The sequence below is a fragment of the Rhipicephalus microplus genome, chromosome X (genome assembly GCF_043290135.1).
Source record: "Rhipicephalus microplus isolate Deutch F79 chromosome X, USDA_Rmic, whole genome shotgun sequence".
In the NCBI taxonomy this organism is placed as follows: Eukaryota; Metazoa; Arthropoda; class Arachnida; order Ixodida; family Ixodidae; genus Rhipicephalus; species Rhipicephalus microplus.
In genome coordinates, this window is record NC_134710.1 from 400,999,900 (window position 1) to 401,025,827 (window position 25,928).

Sequence of the window (25,928 nt, forward strand, 5' to 3'; positions counted from 1 at the left end):
GTGGAATGTGACTCGTTCCATTGTGACGTGGTGCGCTTGCAAGCAAGTATGTGGAGTTTCCTTGCGGAGTCAGTTCTGGGGAGCGGAATTGATATTTGATCGCTTTCAGTATGGGCAGAACGGGCAGCTCGATTGGCCTGTTCATTGCCGATTATTTTAGAATGAATTGGAAGCCATTGAGAGGCTATTTCATGTCCTTTTTCAATGAAATGGTGAGTCTCTTTTGCAATCTCGAATACCAGCTATTCGTATATGCCGTGCCGTAAAGGTGATAGAAGAGATTGCAGTGCCTCGTTTGAGTCACTGAAAATCGTCCAATTTTGTAGGTGTTGATCGCTGATGAATCGCAATGCGGCACAAAGAGCGGTGAGCTCTGCTCCCGTTGATGTCGTAAGATGGGAGGTCTTGAATTTTCTTGTTGTGTTTTTTTATTTGTATAACAAAAGATGTCGCTGAACTCTTCTGTAAAACAGGTAGTGCACAGGTAGTGCAAAAGTTAGTGCAGAGTATGTGAATCCCCAAAGCAGGGTTCTAGTCCTGCCGGAAAAACCCTCACGCTTATCTCAAACGTGGATGTCTTCGACGCTTTGTCATAGGGAGCAGGAGGAACTCTGCGTACGGGAATCGCTGGGTGCCCAAGTGCGCCGTTCCACAGGTTTCACTAGGAGAGCTGCATTACGTGTTGGTTTTCCTTTTTTTTATTTGAGGAGCTCAGCGCTTGGGTACTTTTGTTGCAATCTTTGTTTGGCCAGAACATTAGTAATCTTATCTGGCTTGGCTGAGGCGTTTGGCGTTTAATGCACGACATTTATTGGTGTTTGCCGTCCGTGTGTTCCGTTCTCCTTATTTGTCAGTGGCAGGGTTTGCCAGATTTGTGGAGCATATGTTTTCGTGGACGCACAGGAAAGACATATTGAACTCAGGCCATATCCAACTTGACGAAATAAAAGAAACCTATATGGAACAACAGCGAGCTTTTACCGTTCATTTGATGGAAACCAGCTCAAAACACAAGCAAAGTGTCCTGCTTTGCTTTAAAAGAAGCACAAAACAAAGTTTATTATACAGGGCATAAGAGCTTACTGTTGGGCCAGTTAAAGCATCACGAACTGCAAAGATGGGGTACCAACGAATACTCATGAATACGTACCAAAGAAGAAGCCGCTACACCCGGGAGTACTCTGGCATTTAAACTGTCTATAATTTGAAAATAAAGCACAGTTGAAAGTCCAGCGTTGCTCCGTGTTTTCAGCATTCTTCTTGTGTACTTGTTTCAAAGTTTTCACTGGCACCCAGTTTTTTAAGTTATTATACCGCAATTAGTTAGACAAACTGCCTGGCACGAAAGATGGACGTCTTTGCAAGTATACCTTTCCTTAGCTTTGGAAATGTCTGTGTGATAGCGCTCATGTACCCATTTCAGGTGGGAACCTGTATAGACCGAATTTTTTAACATATGTTCAATCAGGCAGTTGGTCGACATGTGATTGCATGCGGGGAGAAGTGAAGTGAAGTGAAGTTTCTTTACTGTCATAGAAAGGAGGAATCCAGGGCTAAAGGATGGGGTGTCGGACAAAGGCCTCGGCTCCATTGTACAGTCTGGTGACAGTTAACAAAACAATATGCCTACATACTTGACATAATAAATAGATAAATACGCTACACTTGCAAGTACAACAAAATAATCTTTTCTTTGGCATATAGCAGTGTAAATGTTATACCTAACAGAGACCAGAGTGGAGTAAATAACTCCTTGTTTCCTTTTTAAATATTTTCTGTGGAACATCAAAATTATTATTGGAAACATTTTAATCATGGCCACAGTCACCTGATAAGTTATTTTTGTTTGCCATAGTTAGTACGCGTCTTAGGGCTTTGTTTTCGAAAATGGTAAGTATCATTAGTCAAAGTATTGCTTTAAGTATCTAAATGATTGACCTTATGTGCTACAACAGACAAAAAAATAGACTTGATTCACTTTAGGCAAAGCGTAGTGGCGAAACAATGGCGAAGTGAGAAGATCCTGATACTATCGCAGTAACCATGAATGCACCCCAAAGCTCTCTTTTGAAGTTTTGAAGTACTTGTAGTTTCTGATAGTTAGTAGTCGTAATAGTTCCCCAGACCATAATACAATAGGTTAGCTAAGAATATATGGAAGCATACTAAATCTGTAGTCTCAACCATATGGGTACAATACTAGTAGGCACCTTGTAGAGACAGCGAACACTTTTGGTTATTTCACACGCTAATTTTGAGACATGCGGGTTCCAGGAAACATTTTGATGTTACCAGACACCGAAAGATTTTATAGAATCAACCTAATGTATTTTACGTGCCCAAACTGGATGTCGACTATAAAGAAATCTGCAGTATTAATCGGTCTAAAACTAATGTAGCTGCTTTTCGATAAATTTAAAGTTGGCAGATTCTTCCTACACGTACTGTATATAACGAAAGCTGCTATTCCAGGCTTTGTTGTGTTTGCGCAAATGGCTAGTTATGTGTGTTCATAACGAGACATAGTGATATTTGCTGCTGGAGCACACCGCTTCGATTGCCTTGTCAATGCTACCGCCATGTTCCCAAACAAGGCCTGACTCGATATTGCCGCTCTTTTAATGTGTCCTGCCTCAAAGCGTATGTCTACACGTTTTCACATTCATCTAAAGTATTAACGCTAATGCAGCGCCAACTCTCACCGCTTCGCTAAGCCAAGGCTCAAGGGTCACAGAATTTAGGACCATGTTTTTTCCTCTCAATTGACCATGACACTTACTCACTCCTTAACTTCGAACTTGTAGTTATTGTGTCATGAATTAGAATAGCTTCGTCCACCCTACGACGAAATTAATGGAAGTTCGGATAAGCGCGTAAAATGTATATCATGCATTTTGACCTATCTGCTCTACACACACAGAGACACACACGCACAACCGTTAAACACTCAAGTACATGCAAGAGAAGCGACTCCCAAATGAAGCTCCGACTTTTCTTTCAGGCCACTTGAAACAGCAATGCACGCAGGGTGCGCACCCGTACTATCGCAGCGGTTTCGAGCCCCACAGGCAGCCCCTCCAATCCCCTCTGGTGCTCAGTTCAGCATGGGGCACTGAGAGCCGAAATAAAAATAAAAGCGCCGAACTCCTCTGTCTCCTCTCTACGATGCCATAGATCCCCTTCATCGTGTCGTCAAGTGCCGCCTCTCATTACTTTGAGCACCAGTGCCGTAACCCGAGTCAGCGAGGCGCCGGATTTATTATGTTAATGGTATACCCGCGCGGACCTGCGCACGTCATTTAGGAGCGCGAACGCTGGATAGGCTGCCGCCGTTGCAGTATCCTTTCAGGGCAGAGAAGAGTTGAGAAACGGACATTATCCTTCCCTGCTTGATCGCGTGTGTATGTCACTCCCGCCACCTCCGCTTCCTAGCTTGTCGTCCACGTGTGGCACGCCCGTCGCCTCTATACCATTTTTGGCATAGTTCAGCATTGCCCCTATTTTATCAATTGCTAAAATGACCCTCACAATTAAAAAAGAAACAAAAAATAGGGAAGGTTAAGGAGGAAAAGGAGAAGAGATACAAAACCGAATTGCACACTCTTACAGGGGTCAAATGAGGAGGAAGGCCTATGGTAAAGGCCATCTTGGATGCGGAGAAGCTCGCGTCGCTGACTGGGACAGCCTATATCTGGAGAAGGCTGTTACAGCAAAGACCTGCGCGAGCTGATTGCGTTTCGCGAAAAACATGCAGCCCGTATACGTTCCACGGCCCGACGAAAGCGAGGGCTATGTAGCTATTATACGCGCTGTTTTGGTACACTCACAGAATTTGAAGGGGGTACTGCAAGAGCTGGGGGACTGTGTTACTCTCCCAAAAGTTCTTTAACTCTTCGGGGTAGTGGAGCAGAGTTCGCCGCGGAACGTACTCTTTCATTGAATGCAGAGTAAAAGAGACTGCGAACTCTTCAACCCAAGTAGAGCTCCCAAGCTATGCAACTCTCGTTCCAATGAGGCGTGAATGGGATCTGGCACTCTGTCCTGGCTGACGGCATACGATCGAGCGCCTGTATGTTACCACCGACGCCTCAAGTCAATGTAACTCTCGTAACCATACGCCTCTAAGCGTATATAGACGCCGCGGATGTAAGTTTAGTACGTCAAGTAATAGAATGACTTTCAGTGAAAACAAAAATCATGCTTGTGTGATCATTAACGTTTAGTTCATGAAGCGCCAAATGAACACCTCCGAAGCAAAGAACAGCGGCAACATCTAAAGCCTCAACGAAAGTTAGTTTACCGCACAAATTTCTATTAGAGTAAGACAGAAGTGTCAGCACATTATAAAAAAAAGTAAAAAAAAACTTTCTACAGTGGCATTTGAACTCGCCACCTACGTATAATTAGGCGGGTACTCCACCACTACGCCACGTTGTGCCATGCTCACTGCTGTGTAAAAAAACTGGTTGAAAGAAAACGCGCAGTTCCGCTTCACGGGCTACGCGATTTTCGTTTCTAACTAAACCTGGCGTTTTCATAATATGGAAACTATTGGCGTCCACGCATTACATGCCACTAATGCTAAGACGCCAAGTGGTTTTTTTTCAAAATTCATAACATGGAAAAGAAATTATACAAAAATTAACGAGAACATGGAGAAGATGATTTACGGTCGAGTGCAGTAGCCGTTACTCGCTTTTTCTGCAGGTTGACGGGTGCCGAAGTTTTATATCGACTGTAATGATCCATAACTACGCGCGTGTTTGATTTAATTAGGAGTATTTTCGTGCGCAAGCGATCATATGCTATAGTGATTTGCATCTGTAAACTGATAGCGGTAACTACATCAACATCAGCCTGACTACGTCCACTGCAGGACAAAGGCCTCTCCCATGTTCCGCTAGTTAACTCCATGAACTACATAGCTGATAGCTAAACACTAAATTGCATGTGCACGAAAGTGTTTCATCGTATTACTTTATGAACGCACACCGAACGACATGCATGTGTTTCCACGTATGAGTTTGCGAAGTGCCGACGAGTGCACCCGGCTGCTGCCGGCTGTGACCCGTGTGATGATTATCGATGCAATGAGCATCGATGAGACGCGCTTTTTCTGCGCACTCCGTACGCAAGAAACAATGGTACATTAAAGTTAACCAATGGCAAGGGTTTTCTGTACCGTCATTTTTACTCCTTGGCATAGTACCTTATTAAACCCAGAAGCGCCGATGGCATGTATGATGGACTCGGCCGGTAAGCTAGGCTTACATTCGCTAGAAGTTGTACTCGTACGGGTCACATTTACTTGTACCGATCTCGGTGCAGGTGTCTCGAGAAGGTTGACGTTTGAGCAATACGCAAGCCTCTCATATTGTATTAAAGTGTAGACGAGGTAAGTAAAATTATAAGTATTGGCAGAGATGCGTTTGAGTTGTGGTTTTGGCGACAAGCGTTGTTTTTTTTTTTTTGCCGTACAAGTACACACCGCCGCATCGCAAGTCGGATCGGACGCCGGATCGTAGCGTTCGTAGATTACTTTTCGTCCAGCACTGCTGACAGATCTTGCCAACTGAGTTTGTAAGCGCCTAAGTACAACTCTCAAGCTTGAGCAAAAGTGGCTTCGCCGCACTGAGCTGATATGACAGAATACCAGCTGATAATTGAAAACTAGTATTGTAAATGGCGTTGTATATCATGTAGTTTTACAATAAAAGGTCGACCTGCCTACAGGGTGCCTAACGATCACCAGATAGTTACACATGCTAGATGTATATTTGCTCTACAAAACGCGTCGTAGAAATGTAGCGCCACCCGCACTAGAAGGGGGTAGACATCATGAGTATAAATACAGATTGCTGTGTGAATGGTTGTCCGTAGCGTAAAATGTATATGTTCTGTGTTGTTGGCTCTGTTGCGTACTATTGTAATGTGCGGGCGAACTCTATCCCTACCAGATAGTAAAAAACTGTAAGAGAACAGCGCAACTCCCGCAGAGGCTGTATCAACTGTATTTAAGAAGCGTGACTGTACTCTGGCGAGAGAGCGTGTTCTCTCTTGTTCAGCCAGAGTACCAGCACTTGGTCGAGAAAGTGTGCTTTTTCTGTGCACAAGAGAGTTCCCATCACTCGTGAAAAGGGAGTGAATTATGGAACAAGCCTCTACTCCCGCAAAAAGAGTTTCCAGCACTCTCTTGGGGCTCTTTCAGTATACAAAATGCGACTACACTCTTGAAAAGCTGGATTGACGTACTACCCATTTAGGGAAGAACGACAATGTCCCCAATGTTCGTTTTCAAATAGAGAAACGTTGCTCCCTTTGTCACGGAGAAACAATGTTCCTCCCTATGAAAACCAAGATGGCTGACCCCAGGTTAGCGAAGCGAGCAGGCTTAGCAAATGTATGGATTCTCGACTGATAAGGAGTACATGGCACTGAAGGTTACAAAAAACGGTCCCGCTGAGCTTTATGTCGAACGAAATGGTGATAAAAACAAGCAGACGAACCTGTGATGATGAAAACATCGCGAAAGAGAACGACGGAGAAGTAGGTTTCGTTAAGCCAGCGAGGCGACGTTCACTTTGAAAGACACGGACATTGCAGCAGAGTCCACACCCGAAAAGTACTTGCAAGGCCACGCGTTTATGGGGTGTTGCGGTTGAAAGGAAGGTCGCCGCTGGCATCCCACAGCTGCCAACCAGTTGTTGCGCGTCGTGGCGACCGCCGTCTGCGGGTAGCGGGCCCGATCGCCGTCGCTCCGTCGAGCCAAGGACCAGGGGGCAGCTTTGAGCAAACTTAACGGGTTTATTTACATCTTTACAGTGAGTTGTCGAGATGACAGAAGAGAAGAGAAGAACTAGTGGTTTCACAAACCACGAGCGTGGTGGTTAAACTTTACATAGTTCAGAGCGACGTCCAGCACTCTGCCGCGTCGTTTCATGCCCTGTCGGGCTCCTCCTCTACGAGTCGACCACCAATCACGCACACACAGGTGAGGGGGGCGAGCATGCAAGGTCCACGTGAACACTGCACTTTGGTGGCGCCAGCAGGGCTCTTCCTCGTCGTGTGTGAGCCTTTAGTCGAGAGTGCCCACGATCTTGGCCGCATACTTCAGAGGGTCCGCCGATTATGTTCGCTCAATTAGCGGGGCGATCCGCGGCAGCCGCCGCGGTCTCCCCCAGGAAGACGCCGTCCCTGTTGTCCTCTTGGTGGCGTCTTGGCGACACTACGTCTCGTACTCCGGGACAATGCCTGGCGGGCATAGGCAGTCAGCCGGTCGGCTACTTGACAATGGATTAAACAAGCGCCGATCTTTTGAGAGGTGCCCGGTTCGTGGAATCCTCTGGGGAGAGCCCTTTGACCAGCGCCGTCGTCGTCTGCGGGTTAACGCGCTAACGATGCGTGACTGGCCCAGGCGGGAGATAGAGTGGCGGCTCCAAAACCCTCATTGGCGACATTCCACCCCGTTGGCGCCGCTGTCAATCAGTAGGCGACGTCTCGTGGGGCCGGCCTCTGTTGCTTCCTCCGTCCAGACGTGGCGAGACTGTCCTTTTTGCACTAATCCGGCGTGGCAAATGACTCGCTGGGTCAAGGCATAGCCCGATCGCTACAGCTCCTCCGCCGACGGGAAGATCTCGGACGTCGGGTAGTATCAGCTGCTCGACGGGAGAGATCACAGTAACCGCAGTCTCCCAACACCACTGAAACCACAAAGACCAACCACTAGAACCAGCAAGCGCCGGCAATGAGTTTTCGGCAACCAGGCCGGTCTTTCAAATGTGCCACAATGCACCTACGCTTTTTTTCTTTTAAATGGCAACCACACTAATACTCTTGCCCATAGCTAAAAATTTCGATTACTCCCAATACCTTTTAAAATCATTACGGAAAACGTCCCTCAACGTTCCGTATAACACGACGCTCAGCTAAAGAATTCAACTGATCCCTGAGCACATACCAAAATAACAAAGGGTAATGCAAATATACTAACACGCTTATTTGCTGAATGTAGTTTCCTGTCAGCCCATGGTTTTAAAGAACGCACAAGACTTTGCTGTGCGCTCTAGCATGACATCTTACTCTCATCCAAAGAGCGCTAGCATACCCACACGCACCTAACCATAGGCGATATCTCTCTCACCTAGGTATCCTTAAACCCTCATCTGAACGTGAATTTTCTCAAGGAACAAACGCAAGGAACAATCACACTTGAGGTACACGTCAGGAGTGCGTAACAAAAGAGGCGTTAATTTTGCGCCAAAACTCCTGTACCGAATGTTTCTCCCCATGAGCATTTCGAAAATTGCTTTTGTTTGGTTTTATTCTAAAACCTTCCCAAACCTTGCTCATTTACTCTATTGAAGACGGCATGCGATGCCGCGCTTAACTAAAGGGCACGAAGCATAGAAACTCCGGCGCCGCTCGACTACGCTACCGCGCTTTCAAAACTAGCGGGCGTACCAAATCTGCATTTGCGACTTGCATGCTCGTATCTTAAAAAAAAACTCCTTTCACGCAGTCGGTTGACTGATGCGGGCCACTGCTTCCGCATAATGCTGAACAATTCAACTCGAAATTTTGACAAAGCTTATACGCAAACCAAATCTAGAGGGAAGAAAAAAGTATGCAAGCAAACTAGCTGTGGAGATGACACAGGTACACCACTTTAAAACCAAATATAACCAAACAAGTATGTTTCCAAAAAAACTCCTGTGTCTGACTCTCCCGTTTACAGCCGTCGCTCCCCCTTCAGCCGTACACGCGGTGGTCGTGGTCTTCGATTCTGAAAACGCGCGAGACAACAACGTGCACGAGCAACAAGCTGAACTGCAGCGTTACGCCTCATTTGCGATTTTGGCGGGCTTCTGTCAGTTCGGCGTAGGGGACCGGAGCGATGCGTGGGACAGAGTGGCCATGCCTTCTTTGGGCTAGCTCGCGTGTGGTGCTTAGCTATTGTGGCTTTTCCTTTTTTTCTAGGACCCCTTCTACAATCCCGTTCCCGCAAAGCTTTAAATCTCCTGCGTACATTCCGTCGCGGGGATGCGCGCTGGGGCCTACGCTTTTGCCGCTGGCGCCTTACTGCCTGCCACAAAGGCCTCTTCGCTGAACTGGCTGGTGAGCTACCCTCTTTTCTTTCTCCCCGATGCTTGCTTCGTCCTTCTTGCCTTCGCTTTGTCGCGCGCGTATCTTTCACTCCTCTACGGCGACGTCTACGACCGACTTTTTCTGCACCATTAGGAAATTGGCCTCGGGTTGCGTCATCGGTAGTTTTACAGCTCAAGGGTGCTTCTGCACCACCTTCCACAGTGTTTCGGCACTTTGATTTCTTGGCTCTGTCGCCTTGTCTGGCCGATTCACTTGTGCTAACGCTGTACTCAGGTGCGCCCTGAAACGTTCTGTGAATAGAACGGAAAGACCGGCGCTCTCCACGCAATTCCATTCGCGAACCCGCTTTCCTCTTACTTTTCGTCCGGTTGCTCGGACGCATGCAATGTAATTTTGACGCTGCCGCAAAGCTCTTGTTTGCTACGCTGACAGGTTTTGCGCCTTCTTTTACACGCGTAGTACTGTTCGTCCTCGCGGATTTGCGACGTCTCTTTCGTCTGCGCCGCTTTTTGCGTGTCGTTTCCGAGCCTCCCGATCGCACCTCACACTCGTGAACCCTCTCACAGCTTTCGTCAGCTGTCTCAGTCGCGCGGTCCAAATGATTTTCGACCTTGTCATCTTTATTCTCACCCTCTAGACCGGCGGACTTGTTAACACACTTAGGAACAATGCAGCTGTTTCCCTTCGAAAAATTTTGCTCGTATTCCTGAGAGCTGTCTGCAACTGCACTGATACCCTTCTCTACGCTCGCTGCTTCTGAGCCTTCTCCGGTGTTCTTGCCTACTTCGACCTCATTTGCAAGATCCACCGCCGCGACAAACACAGTTGAGGTCTGTGCCAGATTCTCTACAGCTATTCTAGCTGTTTCGCTAACACTTAACTGGCAAAGCACCTCGTCGCACTCGCTCTGGCCTTCGTCGGCCTCTCTACTCAGCGCAGCTTCATTCGCAGCACTCAAACTCGTTTCGCCTTTGAATCCGCTGCTATGTTCACACGTGCTAGCCTTCTCCAAAGCTCTGGGCTGCACCTCGCACTTCTCGTGCTCTACACTTGCGGATGGCTGAATCTTCCACCGCGTTTCCTCGACTTTTTGTTCCGACAGTTCAATATCTAGGCTGAGTGCTCGCTCGAACTCTTCACCTCGCTCCCGTTTTTCTATCTCCCATTTGCTCTCACCATTCACCTTGGTGCTATGAGAGACACGCGGACCCCTCTCAGGCTTGGTGTTGATACCAGCACACCGCCGCGCGTTCTTCAACGGAGCGTTCATGAGCTTGCATTCAATTTGCTTTCTGTCAATTCTGGTGCCGAAGCACCGCAGTAAGGCTGCCTTAGCTACGTTGTAACTGTTGAACTCGTCCTCGGAAAGGTACCCTATTCTACCAATTAAGTAGCATGGAAAGACACTCAATAAGGCGATAGACCAATAGTCTTCGTCGAGCCCTAGGTCTGTGCAAACATTCTCGTAAGAGGTTAGGTAACTCTCTATATCCTCGCCCTCTTCGAATGCATGGATCCTCGAATTAACTTGAGACCATCTAAGGCACTGTATTGATCTTCTTGTCTCTTCCAGCTTTACCTTTAGGGTTTCCTTCCACTGTTCTCTCTCTTGCTCTCGCCTTTCCTGACGCTTTTTCTCGCGCTCCTGTTCCTGATGCTTTTGAGTCTCGTTCCACGTTTCTTTAATATCTTCACTGGTCAGATTCAAGCCCTCGATAGCGCCAACAATTGCGTGTTTCTTCATCTCCGCATCTACTTCTGCTCCCAGCTCCTCCCCCAGAATCAGTAGCTGATTCTTCAACAAACGCTTCCAATCCATGACAGAGAACTAATGTGGTGCAGCTCACTCTCTACCCAGAAGTTCCGTAAACAACTGCTTCTGTGGTAGCCTCTACCAGCGAAAAGATTGCACTTCTATCTTATCAGCCTGGCAACCAAAAAACCAAAGCCAGCACTCACCAGTCCACAGCTGCCAGTCTCCATGATCTCGGCGTGTTGTTCATTCTCCGTTCTCCAGGCTCACATCCAACCGCTTGCCATCCAGTTGTTGCGGATGGGAAGGAAGGTCGCTGCTGATGGCATACCACCGCTGCCAACCAGTTGTTGCGGATGGGAAGGAGGGACGCTGATGATGGCATCCCACCGCTGCCAACCAGTTGTAGCGCGTGTCGCGGCGACCGCAGTCTGCGGGTAGCGGGGCCGATCGCCGTCGCTCCGTCGAGCCAAGGACCAGGGGGCAGCGTTGAGCAAACTTAACGGGTTTATTTACATCTTTACAGTGAGTTGTCGAGATGACAGAAGAGAAGAGAAGAACTAGTGGTTTCACAAACCACGAGCGTGGTGGTTAAACTTTACATAGTTCAGAGCGACGTCCAGCACTCTGCCGCGTCGTTTTATGCCCTGTCGGGCTCCTCCTCTACGAGTCGACCACCAATCACGCACACACAGGTGAGGGGGGCGAGCATGCAAGGTCCACGTGAACACTGCACTTTGGTGGCGCCAGCAGGGCTCTTCCTCGTCGTGTGTGAGCCTTTAGTCGAGAGTGCCCACGATCTTGGCCGCATACTTCAGAGGGTCCGCCGATTATGTTCGCTCAATTAGCGGGGCGATCCGCGGCAGCCGCCGCGGTCTCCCCCTGGAAGACGCCGTCCCTGTTGTCCTCTTGGTGGCGTCTTGGCGACACTACGTCTCGCACTCCGGGACAATGCCTGGCGGGCATAGGCAGTCAGCCGGTCGGCTACTTGACAATGGATTAAACAAGCGCCGATCTTTTGAGAGGTGCCAGGTTCGTGGAATCCTCTGGGGAGAGCCCTTTGACCAGCGCCGTCGTCGTCTGCCGGTTAACGCGCTAACGATGCGTGACTGGCCCAGGCGGGAGATAGAGTGGCGGCTCCAAAACCCTCTTTGGCGACATTCCACCCCGTTGGCGCCGCTGTCAATCAGTAGGCGACGTCTCGTGGGGCCGGCCTCTGTTGCTTCCTCGGTCCAGACGTGGCGAGACTGTCCTTTTTGCACTAATCCGGCGTGGCAAATGACTCGCTGGGTCAAGGCATAGCCCGATCGCTACAGGGGCCGCAGGTCACGAGATGTGCCTCCAAACTGTAGACTAGATCGCAGCGAAACCATTCCGACTCACTAGTGCAGTTTCGAGAGATAGAGGTTCAACGTTATATGACTAGCTGGAGGTGTGAGAGCATCACAGCCGTGAAGTAGGTGGTAGCTGGCGCCATCTGGACCGACTGAACAATATTTAAAAAATTTTTGGCGGCAACGTACGTTGTCATACCCACAATCACGGCTCCCTTGCGGATAGTTGGCGACTCAGCCCATTCAAGATTATTCACTGACACTAGACGCCGAATACATGCTGATGCAATGCATACAGCTACACATGCACTCAAGGACACATACTACACATATAGCGTGAACTGATTGAACAAGAGTACAATCACCCATCCTCCACAGCGGCACACACTTAAACGTATTTTCTTTTTTTTCTTTTTTTTATTGCACTTCGACGTGTTTACTCACACCGTTCCACGAAAGCTCACAAGCTTATATAGCAATGAATTTCGACTGACCATGGTAGCACAGGGTAGAAGTAAATTTTCGTGCACTTTTTTTACGTTTTGTGGCCATACCACAACATGCGCACACGTAAATATGTTGTGTCTGATGCTTAGACAAACAAAAGTTTATGAACGGTTCCACAATAATGAACGGAATAATTACTAGAGTTTATCAGGTTTTTGCCAAAACAATTTCCCCAAGCTATGCATAGAATGACAATGGCATTCTAAACGCTGCGCCGTCTCTCGACCACTGCCACAGTTATTTTTTTTTCTTGAAGCCTCCGAGAACGCAAACGCTTGCCGCGTGCAAGCCATTTCGGAGGTCACGTCTTTTTTATTCTTTCACTCGTTACTCGGAGGGGGCGCAACATGCAGACCAGACATTGTCTCCGTCGTGGTAGGTGTTCCGTGGTCGCGTCGACCTCGTTTATTTGTTTCGTGTTAACGTTCGCTTATATTCTTTTTACGTGCTTACCACAAGTGTGACCGTTAGCCAGATACAGTACACCGCTAGCCCTTCAATGACAATGTTTTGACGCGGTAACGACCGTCCTAACAGTGTATACGTACGTTACAACGCGGGTCTTGCGAGAGAAATAGGCGATGACCTCGCATTCGATGGTATTTTTTTGTGAGCGATGCCAGTTACTGTTGGCGTCGTGACAGCTCTATTACTTGAGTTGAGGAACTAGCGCGGCACTGCGCAAATTTACTACAACGTTATAGCATGCTGTGCCTACATACTTTTATGTTTCAGATGCCTCTCGCGAATTGCCTCGCGTGTCAAATTTCAGTCATAGTGCGTGCCGCAATTTTGTTGTTAGCGCTGTGGCTGTGGTGGTTACTATTACTCTGGATTTGGAATATTTTTTTCACAAAGGTGAGTGAGTGTTAGTACTGATCTACTGTGCACAGCTGTTACTAGAAGTGCATTGTGTGTTGAGTTTCTCACGATAAAGGAGAATTATGGACGAGAAAGGCATATTGCACGCGTGCATAATTCCGTCTTACCTCTAAGTGCTGGCATTGGCAATTCAAAACGCATGCGATTGAGAATTTGGTTTAACTGATAGAAGTCATTGGTTTACTTTTGACAAAAGTGTAGTTATGATGATGTTCAAAACGTTTCTGATGGTTGTAACCCAGTCTGGCGAATAAACGCTCGGTGAAACTTCGCAGCCTGTTTCCCTTTGTGCTTTCGCCTGCCGTGGTAGCATAGCCTTATTGGGTGTCGTGTGACTATGCTGGAGGACGCAGGTTCGACTTCCGGCCACGGCAGCCGTATTCGAAGGGGGGTAAACTGCAAACAACGTCTATATGGTGGTAGCGGCACGTATAACTCTATCAATTGTATATGATCGTGCTTTCACACATGGACTGTACAGTGGTATCAGGTTTCCTAGAATGTTGAAAAATGAAAAGTGAAGCTTTTTTATGCGCCTCGTTGAATTCATGAGTGCTGTTGGTGCCGTGCAAAACTAAAAATGCGTGGGCTTACTAAGTATATTGACACCGAAAAAATCCAAGATTTGTGCAGTCTAAGATAATCGATAAAGCAAGACTGCTTAGGAAGCAGAGCTCTTTGTATTCGTGACAAATAAGTAATATGAAACAACACACGAGACACACACGTAAGTGTGCGAAGCATCGTGCGAGTGCCTGGCGATAAAAAACAGATGCTTTCCCACTACATTATTAAAACAAAAAAACATCACTCCTGCATTGCTTGCATCAATATTAGGTAAAAGTAATCGCTCGCAACTAGCTGTGGCCGGCTAGGCTCGGCGTGCGCATGCGCGCGCGCAAGACCCCCGTGATTGAGGAAAAGCTTGAACACTGAAAGAGGAAAGTTGCTCCTTTGGTCCTTTGCGCGAGAGGGCAAGACCATAGAGATTCCTAAAATTAACTAGAGGGCACTCTGGCGCGGCGATCGTTCAGCTACCATGGGAATGATGGGTAGTACACACATTATCCTAGTCTTCGTACATGCGGGTGGCGAATCGTACTTGCGGCTTCGTTTATAGCTGTGTTTCGGTTTTGTTTCGAAAGAAAGATTGAACCCTTTTGAACTTCGTGAGCTGATTAGGAAAGTAAATCTAAAAAAATAAAATGGTGAAGCGCAACCGCTGAACATTTGCTAATACTTGTTTCATAAGAAAACAGCTTCAAGCCACACGAACACACACGGAGCCAAAAGCAGGCCAGAAGTACGAATATTAGACAAATGTGTGTACCACCCATCATTCCCATGCACGCTGAAGCGTCGTGCGTTGCAGCTCCCATAGACACTAGCACCAGAGTTCGCTCTAGTAAGTGTTGTAGGAAACTCTATGGTCGAGACAAGTAAAGCGCCCGAAAGGGAGAAAGTCGCTGCGCCGAAGAATGGAGAAACGGCCTCCATTTCTCCATTTTCACTCCCTTTTTTTTATAGTGTACCCCAAAGACGCCTCCATCTCTCTTCTAATCTTGCGAAACAACGCGGAAAGCAGTTTGTCCTCGAATCCATTATTCAAGCCGCCATGAATCGCTCATCTGGTCTTCTGAGCGGAAGCACGGATCTCATGTCTCCTGTTGATCTGGTCTTTCGTGCGTCCAGTGCTGGTATAGAATACAAGTCGCATGGGCGTGTATGCCCGTATGTTCGCGGCTTCTACAGCTGCCTATACGCATCTAGTTTGACGAACTATTACTGGTACTGTCTCTCAAGGCGGGCTTGATATTGCGTTAAATCCACTTTCTGACCGAGATCGCTGCCGAAGCTTGTTAGCGCAGATGATTGGCCTCAACTCGGTAGGGAAACCTAACGTGAACATGAGGTGAGTCATTACGTCGACGCCTGTGTCTTAACGCGTTGCCAGTTCAATGAGCGCTGTTCCTGCATCAGCGAAAGCATGCCTACAGTTACGCTTCTTGCACAACGCGCGTCTATAGTATGCTTCAGTCTCTAAGAAAAAAAAACAGATTTTTCTTACTGTGCAGCACAACCAAGTGTCACTGATACAATCACCTTCTTCCTCTTTTTATGAGATAACCCTCTGTTAGTTGAGGCATATCACAGGTGAATGTATTATTCTTTTTTGTTGTGCTGCGCCGTAAAGAAAAACTGTTTCTAGAAACATGGCTCTGATAAGTAGAGATGTTGCCTTGCGACTGCTGATTAGGGTTGTATATGATCTGCATTGTGCTTGTGTGTGCCACTCGGCTGTGTATATATTTAAGGACATTTCTGAATAAAGCTTAGTTGCGAGTCAGAGCCCTGTCCTATCTTTCTGTGTTCCTTTCTGTCCTCGTCGATTTCGCGCTTCAAAGATTTTAGTCTACAAAGAGTGTAAAAACGAATAAAACTACACTTGGTGTCATGCAACACGCAAAACTCAGCAATACAGGAAAACGCCTTGCGCAGTCATCCACCTGCGAGTAAATTTTGCTACCCAGAGGTCGAAATTCAGTTGTGGTGGGTAAATTGTGCGAGATTGTACGACGAAAACCTAGCCGTGATCATTTCTCGAAACGGTGCCGTAATAGCGGAGTTAGGCGGGTTTCATTATCGAAAGAGCGACAATTTCTCTTTTCACTCTCTTCTGCCCTGCCCTCTATGGTATCCTCACCCAAAGCCGCCTTGCCCTATCTCCGAGTGCCCCTCTCAATCTCGCGTGGCATACGTCTCCGCTCACGCGCTGCTTACAACACAATCTACTTCCGGTTGCCGCGACTCCGTCTCTCCGTCCACTCCGTCAACTGCGTGTTTGTTAGCGAACTGCAGCTGCCGTGTGGCCCGTGCTTATACGAATTGTGCCGGTATGGACCCCACATTGCGCGCACGCCGTCCAAAGGTCGCCATTACGATGGTCTCCAAGCACGCGTGCGGGCAGCACGACAAAGAAGTGGCGTGGACAGCTGCTTGCAGACTAACCGGAAGTCGTAGGCTCTTGCTCGACCAGTCATAGCCTATGTGTGACAAGCGTGGATATTTGAACAGTGCGTCAGAAATATTCATACGGCGCGTCACGCTGAGGCCCGAAAGGCCCGGAAAGGAGGAGGGATGGTTTCTTTTAATTGGTGGCGCGCCGGCGGCTCGTAGCGCAGCCACTTGTAGATTCGTTGATCGCGACGGCACACTGCATATGATCCGTGTGTTCACTTGAAATGTTTGGAAAAATATTGCAGGTGGTTCACGGGCCCTTTAAGCTAAAACTGTTTTGCTGCCTGCCACGGTGGTCTAATGAAGGCAACTGGCTGCTCACCCGCAGGTCAAGAGATCAAATCGAGGCTGCGGCAGCCGCATTTTATTTGGAGGCGTAGGTTCTTGGGGCACGTGGGCTTAGATTTAGGTGTACGTCAAATATTCCGAAGTGGGCAAAACTTTCGGAGCCCTCTACTACGGTAGCTCTCATAATCATATGGTGGTTTTGGGACGTTAAACCACAACAAGTATTGTTCAACTGTTTAGCTTGTCTCGCAATATTTCAAAAGTATTGGAAGTGAAAGAATAGTAGTAATTCTTTCTTTGGTGCCGTTAGTATTTTTTGATATTCTGGATGAGTACGTTCATACAATACATCAAGTTACCGTGTTCGTCGCTTCCCATGTTGCTGGGGGCATGCTTTTGAACATTCACGCCTAACTGTCGTAGTATACAGTTTCAGTAAGTGGCTGTGTCAGGGACATATATTATGAGCACTTGGCTTTAGATGCGCCTCTCAATCGCTAACGTCTGGTATTTTTTCTCAATGCTGCTAATGAACGGGTCAAATAACTTGTACCGCCAAGATGGTGCACTTTGAATTTTCTTAATGTTTCCAGTAATGAACCTGCCACCGCTTTCTTTTGTCATTTGTTTTTTCAACTTGCAGCTTCGTGGTATCTTCTAATGTCACGTTGAGTGTTCCCGCTAGATGCTTGTCACTTTAGTTATTAAACAGTGTTCTCTGTGTGCAGCAGAATCGTTAACCCAGGCTCCTAACCGCATGCTTGTCTTGCGCCCTGTTTACAAGATGCGGAGTGTGCTCCAAGTTTGATAGCCGGGCCAGCTGCCGCTCATTACCATACATTGAGAGACGTTTAACTTGGCCAGAGGCGAGACCTGCTTCACTAAGCGTTTTCCCGCGGGGAAGGTGCGCTGGAGTGTACGGCCTTATTTCAGTGATGTGCAACCTTGCAACGATAGAAGCGCCCCGCCCGACGCTGATTAAGAAGATCGTAACAATTTTGGGCCCCTGCATAAAAAGCTGTTTATTGACCCAGAAAGCTTCGAGGCCAGAAACTTTGGATGAAATACGTAGCCAGCACGACGCTGTATCATTTATCACTTAAGGAAAGAGCGAGGTGTTCAGCATATATGCTTGTTTTGGTTTGTGACGCAAAAGCATCCTAGGTACTGATGCACTAAAAACAGCTGCGTTCTGGAGTGCGCATGGGCCAGGAAGCGTAAACTTAAACACTGCAGTTGAGTTTCAATAGCAGAAGCACTTGCGTAAAATTCAGACCTGATCTATCCTCGGAACCTCTGGCGCTGTTTTGTTCTTTTCCTATAGTTCCACGATGCGTTACATGTCTGGGATTGATAAGGCAAGTACTTGATGCAGATGCTAGACACACATGACAATTTTGTTAGGGCTTTAACTGATCATTTTATAAAACTGAGCTACCGGCACAAGTGAGATTTTTCGTTTAAATACCCGCGCATACACTCAGTGCACTTTGTGCTTGCTCTTGCTATTGTTCATGATTTTGATAGATATGTGGGGTTTAACGTCCCAAAACCACCATATGATTATGAGAGACGCCGTAGTGGAGGGCTCCAGAAATTTCGACCACCTGGGGTTCTTTAACGTGCACCCAAATCTGAGCAGACGGGCCTACAACATTTCCGCCTCCATGGGAAATGCAGCCGCCGCAGCCTGGATTCGAATCTGCGACCTGCGGGTCAGCAGCCGAGTACCTTAGCCACTAGTTTTGTTATTGTTCAAGATATTCTTCTTCACGCTTCCTTCAGAGTAAGTCGTTGTGATCACCAAAGCCTTAATGATGCTCTCGAAAAATATTCTTCGAGGACACTTTCTGAAAACTTGGTTTAGCACAGCTATTGCATCGGAGTGGAACGCCCTGTAAGCCCGCGTGCTCAAACTCGGGTGCCCTTTAAAGAACCCCAGGTGGTTGAAATTTTCCGAGTCCTCCAGTACGGTGTCTCTCATAATCATATGTTGATTTTGGGATGTTAAACCCTCCATAACAATCCATCAAAACTCATTCAAGCGCCAGTATGATTGCGGCAACAGGTGCCGAGCGATTCCAAATTACACAGCTTTTCATCTTTATGTGACGGTTTTCATAATGCGGTTGCCTTCGCTGACAATATTTCATGCATTATGAGCGGCCACAGGATCCTGTTACAAACTATTATATTGTAGTAGGATTTTTACCAGCTCAGTTTAGGAACATCCATAATACCATAAGTACCAGCTCAGTTTAGGAACATCCATAATGCTATTTTCTCACATGAATAAGTGTCGGCAACAATCATAACTTCTCCAAGGAGTCAGAGGTGCAGCTTCATGACCCCCGAGACAGTGTGTGCGTTAATGATTTCTTTCTCTTTTTTTCTTTTACGTTACGCAGGAACGTGTACACACCAGATCAGCGCCCCACTTGGCGAAATCAACAGTCCCAACTACCCTGACGCCTACCCGAGCAGAAAGGACTGCGCCTGGCTCTTCACCACCACTCCGGGACACCGGCTCAAGCTGGTAATGCATGCCGCGTGCCTTCGTGTAGCATGCACCTGCCGCAGCACTATGCTACTTGTAGTCGCTATCGGGAGTGCGGTGGCGCTCACGTGGGAACATTTTTGTTCTGTTTTTTTGACAGATTTTCAACGACTTTGAGCTGGAGCCGCACCAGGAGTGCGCGTATGACCACATCTCCCTGTACGACGGCGACAGCACAGACGCCCCGACGCTGGGTCGCTTCTACGGGGCCAAGGTGCCCCACCCCATACTCTCCACCACCAACCGCATGTACATGGTGAGATCTACGTATGTTTATCTCTGCATGACAGATGTGGGTTTAAGGAACTCGCCGCTGTCAGGCAAAATTTCAAGTGCAGCCGATACTTCCAGTGCGACCTAGTGGATGCCACTGTCGTTATTATCGCGACTGATTTAAGTATGTTTGTCAAGGGTAAGTATATAGCTTGCAGGCAACTGTGCTGCTTAATTGCGACAGCTTTACAGATCATGTTGGAAGATTTCGAGCATTTTTCTCGACCACGAAGGGCTGCACCATGAGTGCTCTATTGGATCTACATTCGGACACACGCGCTCAACAGCGCGAAAACACTTTACTGATTGGCCGAGCTTTTTGGGGAGAGGGGGGTCACTTTCTTGAAATCTTAAGGTATTTTTTTCGAATTCTTTTCGTTGAGACAAGGCGAAGTATCAACATGACATCCGTGTATTTTCTCGATTCTTCTTGGTTCCATCGGTAAATGTAAGCAATGCAATGGGAATAATCAAAGCGATTGCAGCGAAGACGCAAGTCTGCTATTTTCGTGGTACTGTATGAGCAGGACACTGTGCAAGCTGAGGGATGAAGTCTAGGTCCCTTTCCGGTCTCGTTTATTCTGAAACTTTTGCAACGACGCCCCTTTCGCTTTGACCATCTTCAGGTGGCTCTTCCACTGAAGGTGCTTACGCCTCTCGTTCGTTCCGCAGGTGTTCAAGAGCGACGCCTCCGTGCAGCGCAAGGGCTTCAAGGCGTCCCACTCGACGGCCTGCGGAGGGCGGCTGCTGGCGACCGGGCGCACCGTGGAGCACCTCTACTCCCACGCCAAGTACGGCGACCAGAACTACGAGAACCGCGAGGACTGCGACTGGCTGGTCGAGGCCGAGTCCGGTCACGTGCGCCTGCGCTTCCTCACTTTCGAGCTGGAGCACGAACAGGACTGCGGCTACGACTTCGTTCAGCTCTTCGACGGCTACGACGACTCGGCGCCCCAGCTGGGGAAGTTCTGCGGGAAGAAGGTTGGCGCCTTTTCCTGTTTTTCCTATTAACGTGCGTACGCTCCGACTGCGCCCCTTACACCAACGCGCGGACGCTGGCTTTTCAGTGAGCGGTCGTCTTCATCCTCTTATTTCGTGTGGGACCAACAAGGTGTATTCAGCATGGTGCTCGCTGCTTTGGCAGCCTTCAATTAGTGCCATACATTTCCTGTTTTTTGCATTGAATTTGACGACAGCATGACATAATATTTAGAACTTGCAATATACTTGGTGGTCATTTTATGTCAATAATAATGTATTCAACTCCTCAATTTTTCGATTGTATTGACGATATTCATATTCTCTTGTTATGCTTGTACGTGTTTGATTTTACTGTTTTCTTTTGTTATTTTTCGTTTGAAAAATCATTGTACTGCTCAACTGCCACGCTCACAAAAGAGAATAGCAGTACTGTAAATTAATAAAATGAAAAATAATGTCGCCATTTACGTGGCCCATATTCTGACATTGCTAACAGTTTCAGTAAGAAGGATATAATTGGACAAACAACCGACCATCCCTTCAGCAAAATTGACGGAAGAAATGGAAAGACCGAAAATGCCCGCCTTATGTGAATAGAACTTGCTATTGCAGCGTAGCTGGTCCCGTGTCATTTAGCTAAGTATGATGCTCAGATACCTCATTTTATATAATTTGTGGGCCTGTGCGAAATATTCAAGAAGTTCCGTGACGCGAGAAGGCTTTCTGCGTGGTTGCACATGTTCGCGCTCGTCCAGCGCCAGCCTGCTCTTGAGGTGCCGTTGAACGGGCTACAGAAGCGTAAAACGAAAACCAAGAGGCTGAAGCTAATTTAAAACGGCATGCTAATAACTGTTGACCACGGTTTGTTTATCCTGACAGTTAGGAAAGGAAAGATGTTTTTATTTATTACTCAAACTGAATAAACCTTCAATTCAAATGATAACTGCTAGAAATGCAGCACTATTTCTTGGTGCGAACACGAGTCTAATAAGGCGCACTATAGTTTCCACTTTGTTGAAAGCTGAGAGAAAACGATTGCTGCCATGTATGCAGGGTGGGCTTTTTTTGTTTTCGAAACACAGATGTTTGACTATGCTGCAGTAAGGCAGCTGTCGAGTTGGCACATGTTGAGGTGGAAGCAAGTCCTTAGCTAAAGTTATGTCGTAAGTACCATTTAACAAAATGTTGTTATTATCAACTTGATGGTAGTTGTTTAAAAGGGAAAGTTAATTGTAGGCTCTCACAATTTAGAGCTTGCCCACTTGAAAAAAAATATATCGCATGTATTTGAGATAATAATCGTCGAGTTTAAGTCTCTAATCGAGGAGATATTGAGAACGAGGACGCCTAGGAAGGCGACCGCGTTGTTACTTCGTGTCGGAACGTACCGGACAAAGAAGTATCGAAGTTTGAATAAATGCACGTCGCAGCAGAATTTGACCATAAACGATGACAAGTCGTCGGAAACACACCAGCGAAGCAGGTGTTCCTTGTGTGTGATGTTGGTGCTCATCTGTTCACTGTTTAAACTATAAACAAGCTCGAATCACTCTTCCGCCTGTCGCTTTGTTGGCAAGAATATATGCCGCAATGGCTTCCCTGAGTTCTATAATTCATAGTGAAAGGAAAGATGGCGATTACGGTTCACTTGCGCACAGCGCGATAGAAATGAATGAGCACCAAACAAGGTGAAGGTTTTCGCGTCTGTGCATGAGATGTGATGCAATTTGCGCCAAGATACTTCCTCAAAGCGCCTTCATTTACGTTTCCTCTCTTTGCATCGCGGAGCGTTCGAGTCTGATATAAGGCGGGGGCCACTTTTCCTGCTCTCGGGTTTTTTAATTTTGGTGATAAATTTGTGAAATTACGTGCTACTTTCAGAATTTCTACAGTGTACACAGAGCGTATATTATCACGCTCTGCAGCTTCTCTATATAAACATCCTCCCTCACACTGATAATTGAAATGTTTGGTGAGAAGGTTTCTTTTGTTAATGTTATTCAGTTATTTTAGGGCAAGATCACCTGTAGCAAGGTATTTCAGACTCGAAGTAAAGTATTCCTGTGGAGAGAATAGGTGCCTTACTAAAATAGCTCTTTATAAAAAAAAACCTGCGTTGTAAAAAAAGACACGAGGTAGCTGTGTTTACAAAGCATTCGACAAGCTCATCTTATGCGTCACATTTGTTTTTCAGTATCGGCATTTTGCTGGTCAAGGCATGATAATTGCTTGCGTAGCAATGGATCGATCACCTCGATAGTGGAAACACTGTCTGACCACAGTCATCCAATTAAGCTAAAGCTTCCGACACGCGTTTCTGGAAGGTGTGCAGTGTACGTACATTCAGTGCAGCGGCGTTCACAACTTTCGTTCACTGATTTGATAAATAACTCCAGCGTTCAGGTGACGTACAAAAAAAAACGACAGTGCTGAGAAAGACTACATTCGTCGTATGCCATTCAAAGTGCCTGGTGTCTTGTTGGCTTAGTGTCTAGCGCTGATTGCTGTTGATCGAGGTGCCCACACGTTCGCTAAATCCTTTTTGCATTTCATCCTAAAAGCAACGTGCACGTAACTCTTTTTCGTATAGCTGCTGCACTAAACCCGCTCGCGTACGTCAATGCGATTTGACTTACGCGACCCGGTTTGTTCGCAGATGCCTGGCGAGTTCACGTCCAGTTCGGGCTCTCTGCTGCTTCGCTTCCGCTCGGACGACAACATCAACGCCAAAGGCTTCTCGGCCGCCTACTCGGCCGTTGACACCGTCGAATTCAGCCAGCAGCACGCCCCCGCGGCACCGCCGTTCCCGGCTGGCGCTTCTGGCTTGTTCTCCAAAGTGCGCGCACCGCACCGCCGGGAACGAAGGCTCAGACTGCATCGCCACTGAGGCACGCGCATCGGCATCATCGCCACAGGCAGAGAGCCATACACACACTCCACAATCATCCCCGCCTTGATCGCGCGTCTTATGCTTTACACGCTGTTTGGACGTCACCCCTTTTTTCTTTTCTACTTATTTAGGTCACCACCCGCGAATGGTTCATCCAGCGCGTGTGCGGACTTCTCAGTGTACCGTGATCGGTGCGGGAATCCTGGGGGCGGCCGCGGCCCTTTGTCCCCACGATAAAGGGCGTTGTTTCTGTTACGCTCGTGAGCAATGCGGAAAAGCGTGTATGTGATGGAGTACCGCTGTCCGTCCGCATTCGAAGCAGTGACGGAAAGCTGTCGTGACCCTCGCGGTCGCAAGGGCGATTCTTCCTGTGATGCTTCTTTAATTTATTTTATTTTTCTCTTCGACTGCTCTCGAAGCTACATCTGCGCTTGTCTCTCGTAGGTTTTGCTATAGAGCAACCTGAAGTGTGTTATTGTACGTATGGCAGCAACCCAGCTCTCAGCAGCCGTCGCTATTTTACACGCGATTGGTTCGAGTTAGTACACGATTGAAGATGTCACAGTAACGTTTTTTAGTGATGGTTCGAATAATGTCGCATGGTCAGAGAGGTAGGCATACTGCACCGCCCGACAAGGCATCTTTGTGGTTTTTATGTTCTACGCGTGCATGCGCTCGTGTGTTGCCCAGGTGCTTTCTCTTTTTATTTCATTTTTCTGTCTTGTGTTTAACACGAGCTTTGCGCTGGATCATTGCGCCGATACCTTTGATGTGAGTTGAAGAGTATTCACAGCCTGCGCCGTTTAGCTTTGACATGCACATCGAGAGAGCTTCTCTTGCCAAATAGAACAAACAAATACGCACTGATGATCACACACCTATACTAGCGCTCTACCACTATCAATCTACTTTGGCCAGGTGAAGTTCCTTTTTATTTGGGCTCCTAGCCTTGCGGTGGACAGGGCACCCGCATCTGTCACGCAGGACATCTGAATGTTCTGTGTAACAACCACTGTACTTCTGTGAATGCTTTGTGTAGAAACAGCCTTACTGGTACAATAACGATGTATTACAGCGGCAGGTCATTGTTTTCAGCAATACTTCATAAGCAGTGGTCATATTTTTTTATCTATCTTTACGAAATCTTTGTCTAAATACAGCAGTAATGTTCCGAGACGACCAATAGTGGCGTTCTCATTAGGCTTCTCAACTATTCCAAGTATTCGTAAAATGTTCTATTGGAACACGAGTGAATGCTGTGCTCTGTGGAAACCATGCAGAAGGGCATTTCATGCTCGCAACAAATTCCTTCTTCGATGTTGAAACATGGTCTTTTCGCCACCCTTGGCCGGGACAGAGTTCTACAGTCAGTCGCTGGTTTACTAAGCGTTATTGCATATAGTGTATGCATATAATACATGCGCAGTGCATGCATTACGCTCACCCGAAAATCTAAAATAAAAAAAATGCGTCCTCGTTGAGATAAAGCCAATGGAAAGCTCAGATTATTAGCGACACGCACGCCGTTACTTGTGCAACTTCTAACCACGCGCACAAGGAGGTTAAGAATATACAGGAGTGGAAGTGGTGTCCCGAAAGTAAAGACAGACCTCGCGCACGCTCTATGCATTTAGGACCGTCAATTGTTCCCAGCAGATGCTCCTGAGTTTCTTTCCTGGTGTTTACTGTTCTCTTAAGAAGACTCGTTGTCTCGGGAAACTTTCTGAGCATGTGCTCATTCGGCAACACTACTCTCGTTGGGAACAACCAAATGTTATTACGTATTTAGCTTAGCCATTGCGTTAGCTCAACAAAAGAACTTTATCTCAAGTTGGCCATCACACGACAAGGCTGTGTCTCTGCGGAAAAGTATAGGCGAATGCTGGCTCTACTTTGGCAGCTTGAGAGTTGCCCGGCCTTTCATCCCAGCATTCTTTAATCTTCCTTGCTGATGCCTAAAAGGTGCTGTGAGAACTATGAGAGCTTCTATATGCCCATTTCTTTCTTTCTTCTTTTCTTTCTTTCTTTCGCTCCGAACACACACACAGACACACACAAGAACACGGACATGCAAAGCGTGTAAGCATGGACGGCGCGAAGCAATCAAGTAACACTATTACGCCGTTTCTATTCTTTTCAGGGGTGGGGGGTTTCTTTTCATCTCTGTTGCCTTGTAAATTAGTGGTGCAGAGTCGAGCGCAATAAATTAACGCCCAATCGTCTTGTAAATAACTATAGCTCGACAAGCATCGTTTCTCTTACTATTCAATTCATTCAGGGGCTGGTGTGAGAGTAGGTTAATGGTGGAGAAGTGAGGTTTGCATCAGCTTAGTTTTTTTG

General features: G+C 47.2%; 1 protein-coding gene across 1 annotated transcript in view; it reads left to right on the forward strand.

Annotated features, from left to right (window-relative positions):
* Positions 1-24,594, forward strand: part of LOC119161863 (protein tolkin) — a 420,624-nt gene extending 396,030 nt beyond the window's left edge. Inside the window, 4 exon segments of the mRNA XM_075876846.1 lie at positions 19,296-19,423; positions 19,545-19,700; positions 20,390-20,698; positions 23,355-24,594. Coding sequence (XP_075732961.1) covers positions 19,296-19,423; positions 19,545-19,700; positions 20,390-20,698; positions 23,355-23,585 — 824 coding nt within the window. The 3' untranslated portion in view covers positions 23,586-24,594.
* The last annotated feature ends 1,334 nt before the right edge of the window (positions 24,595-25,928 follow it).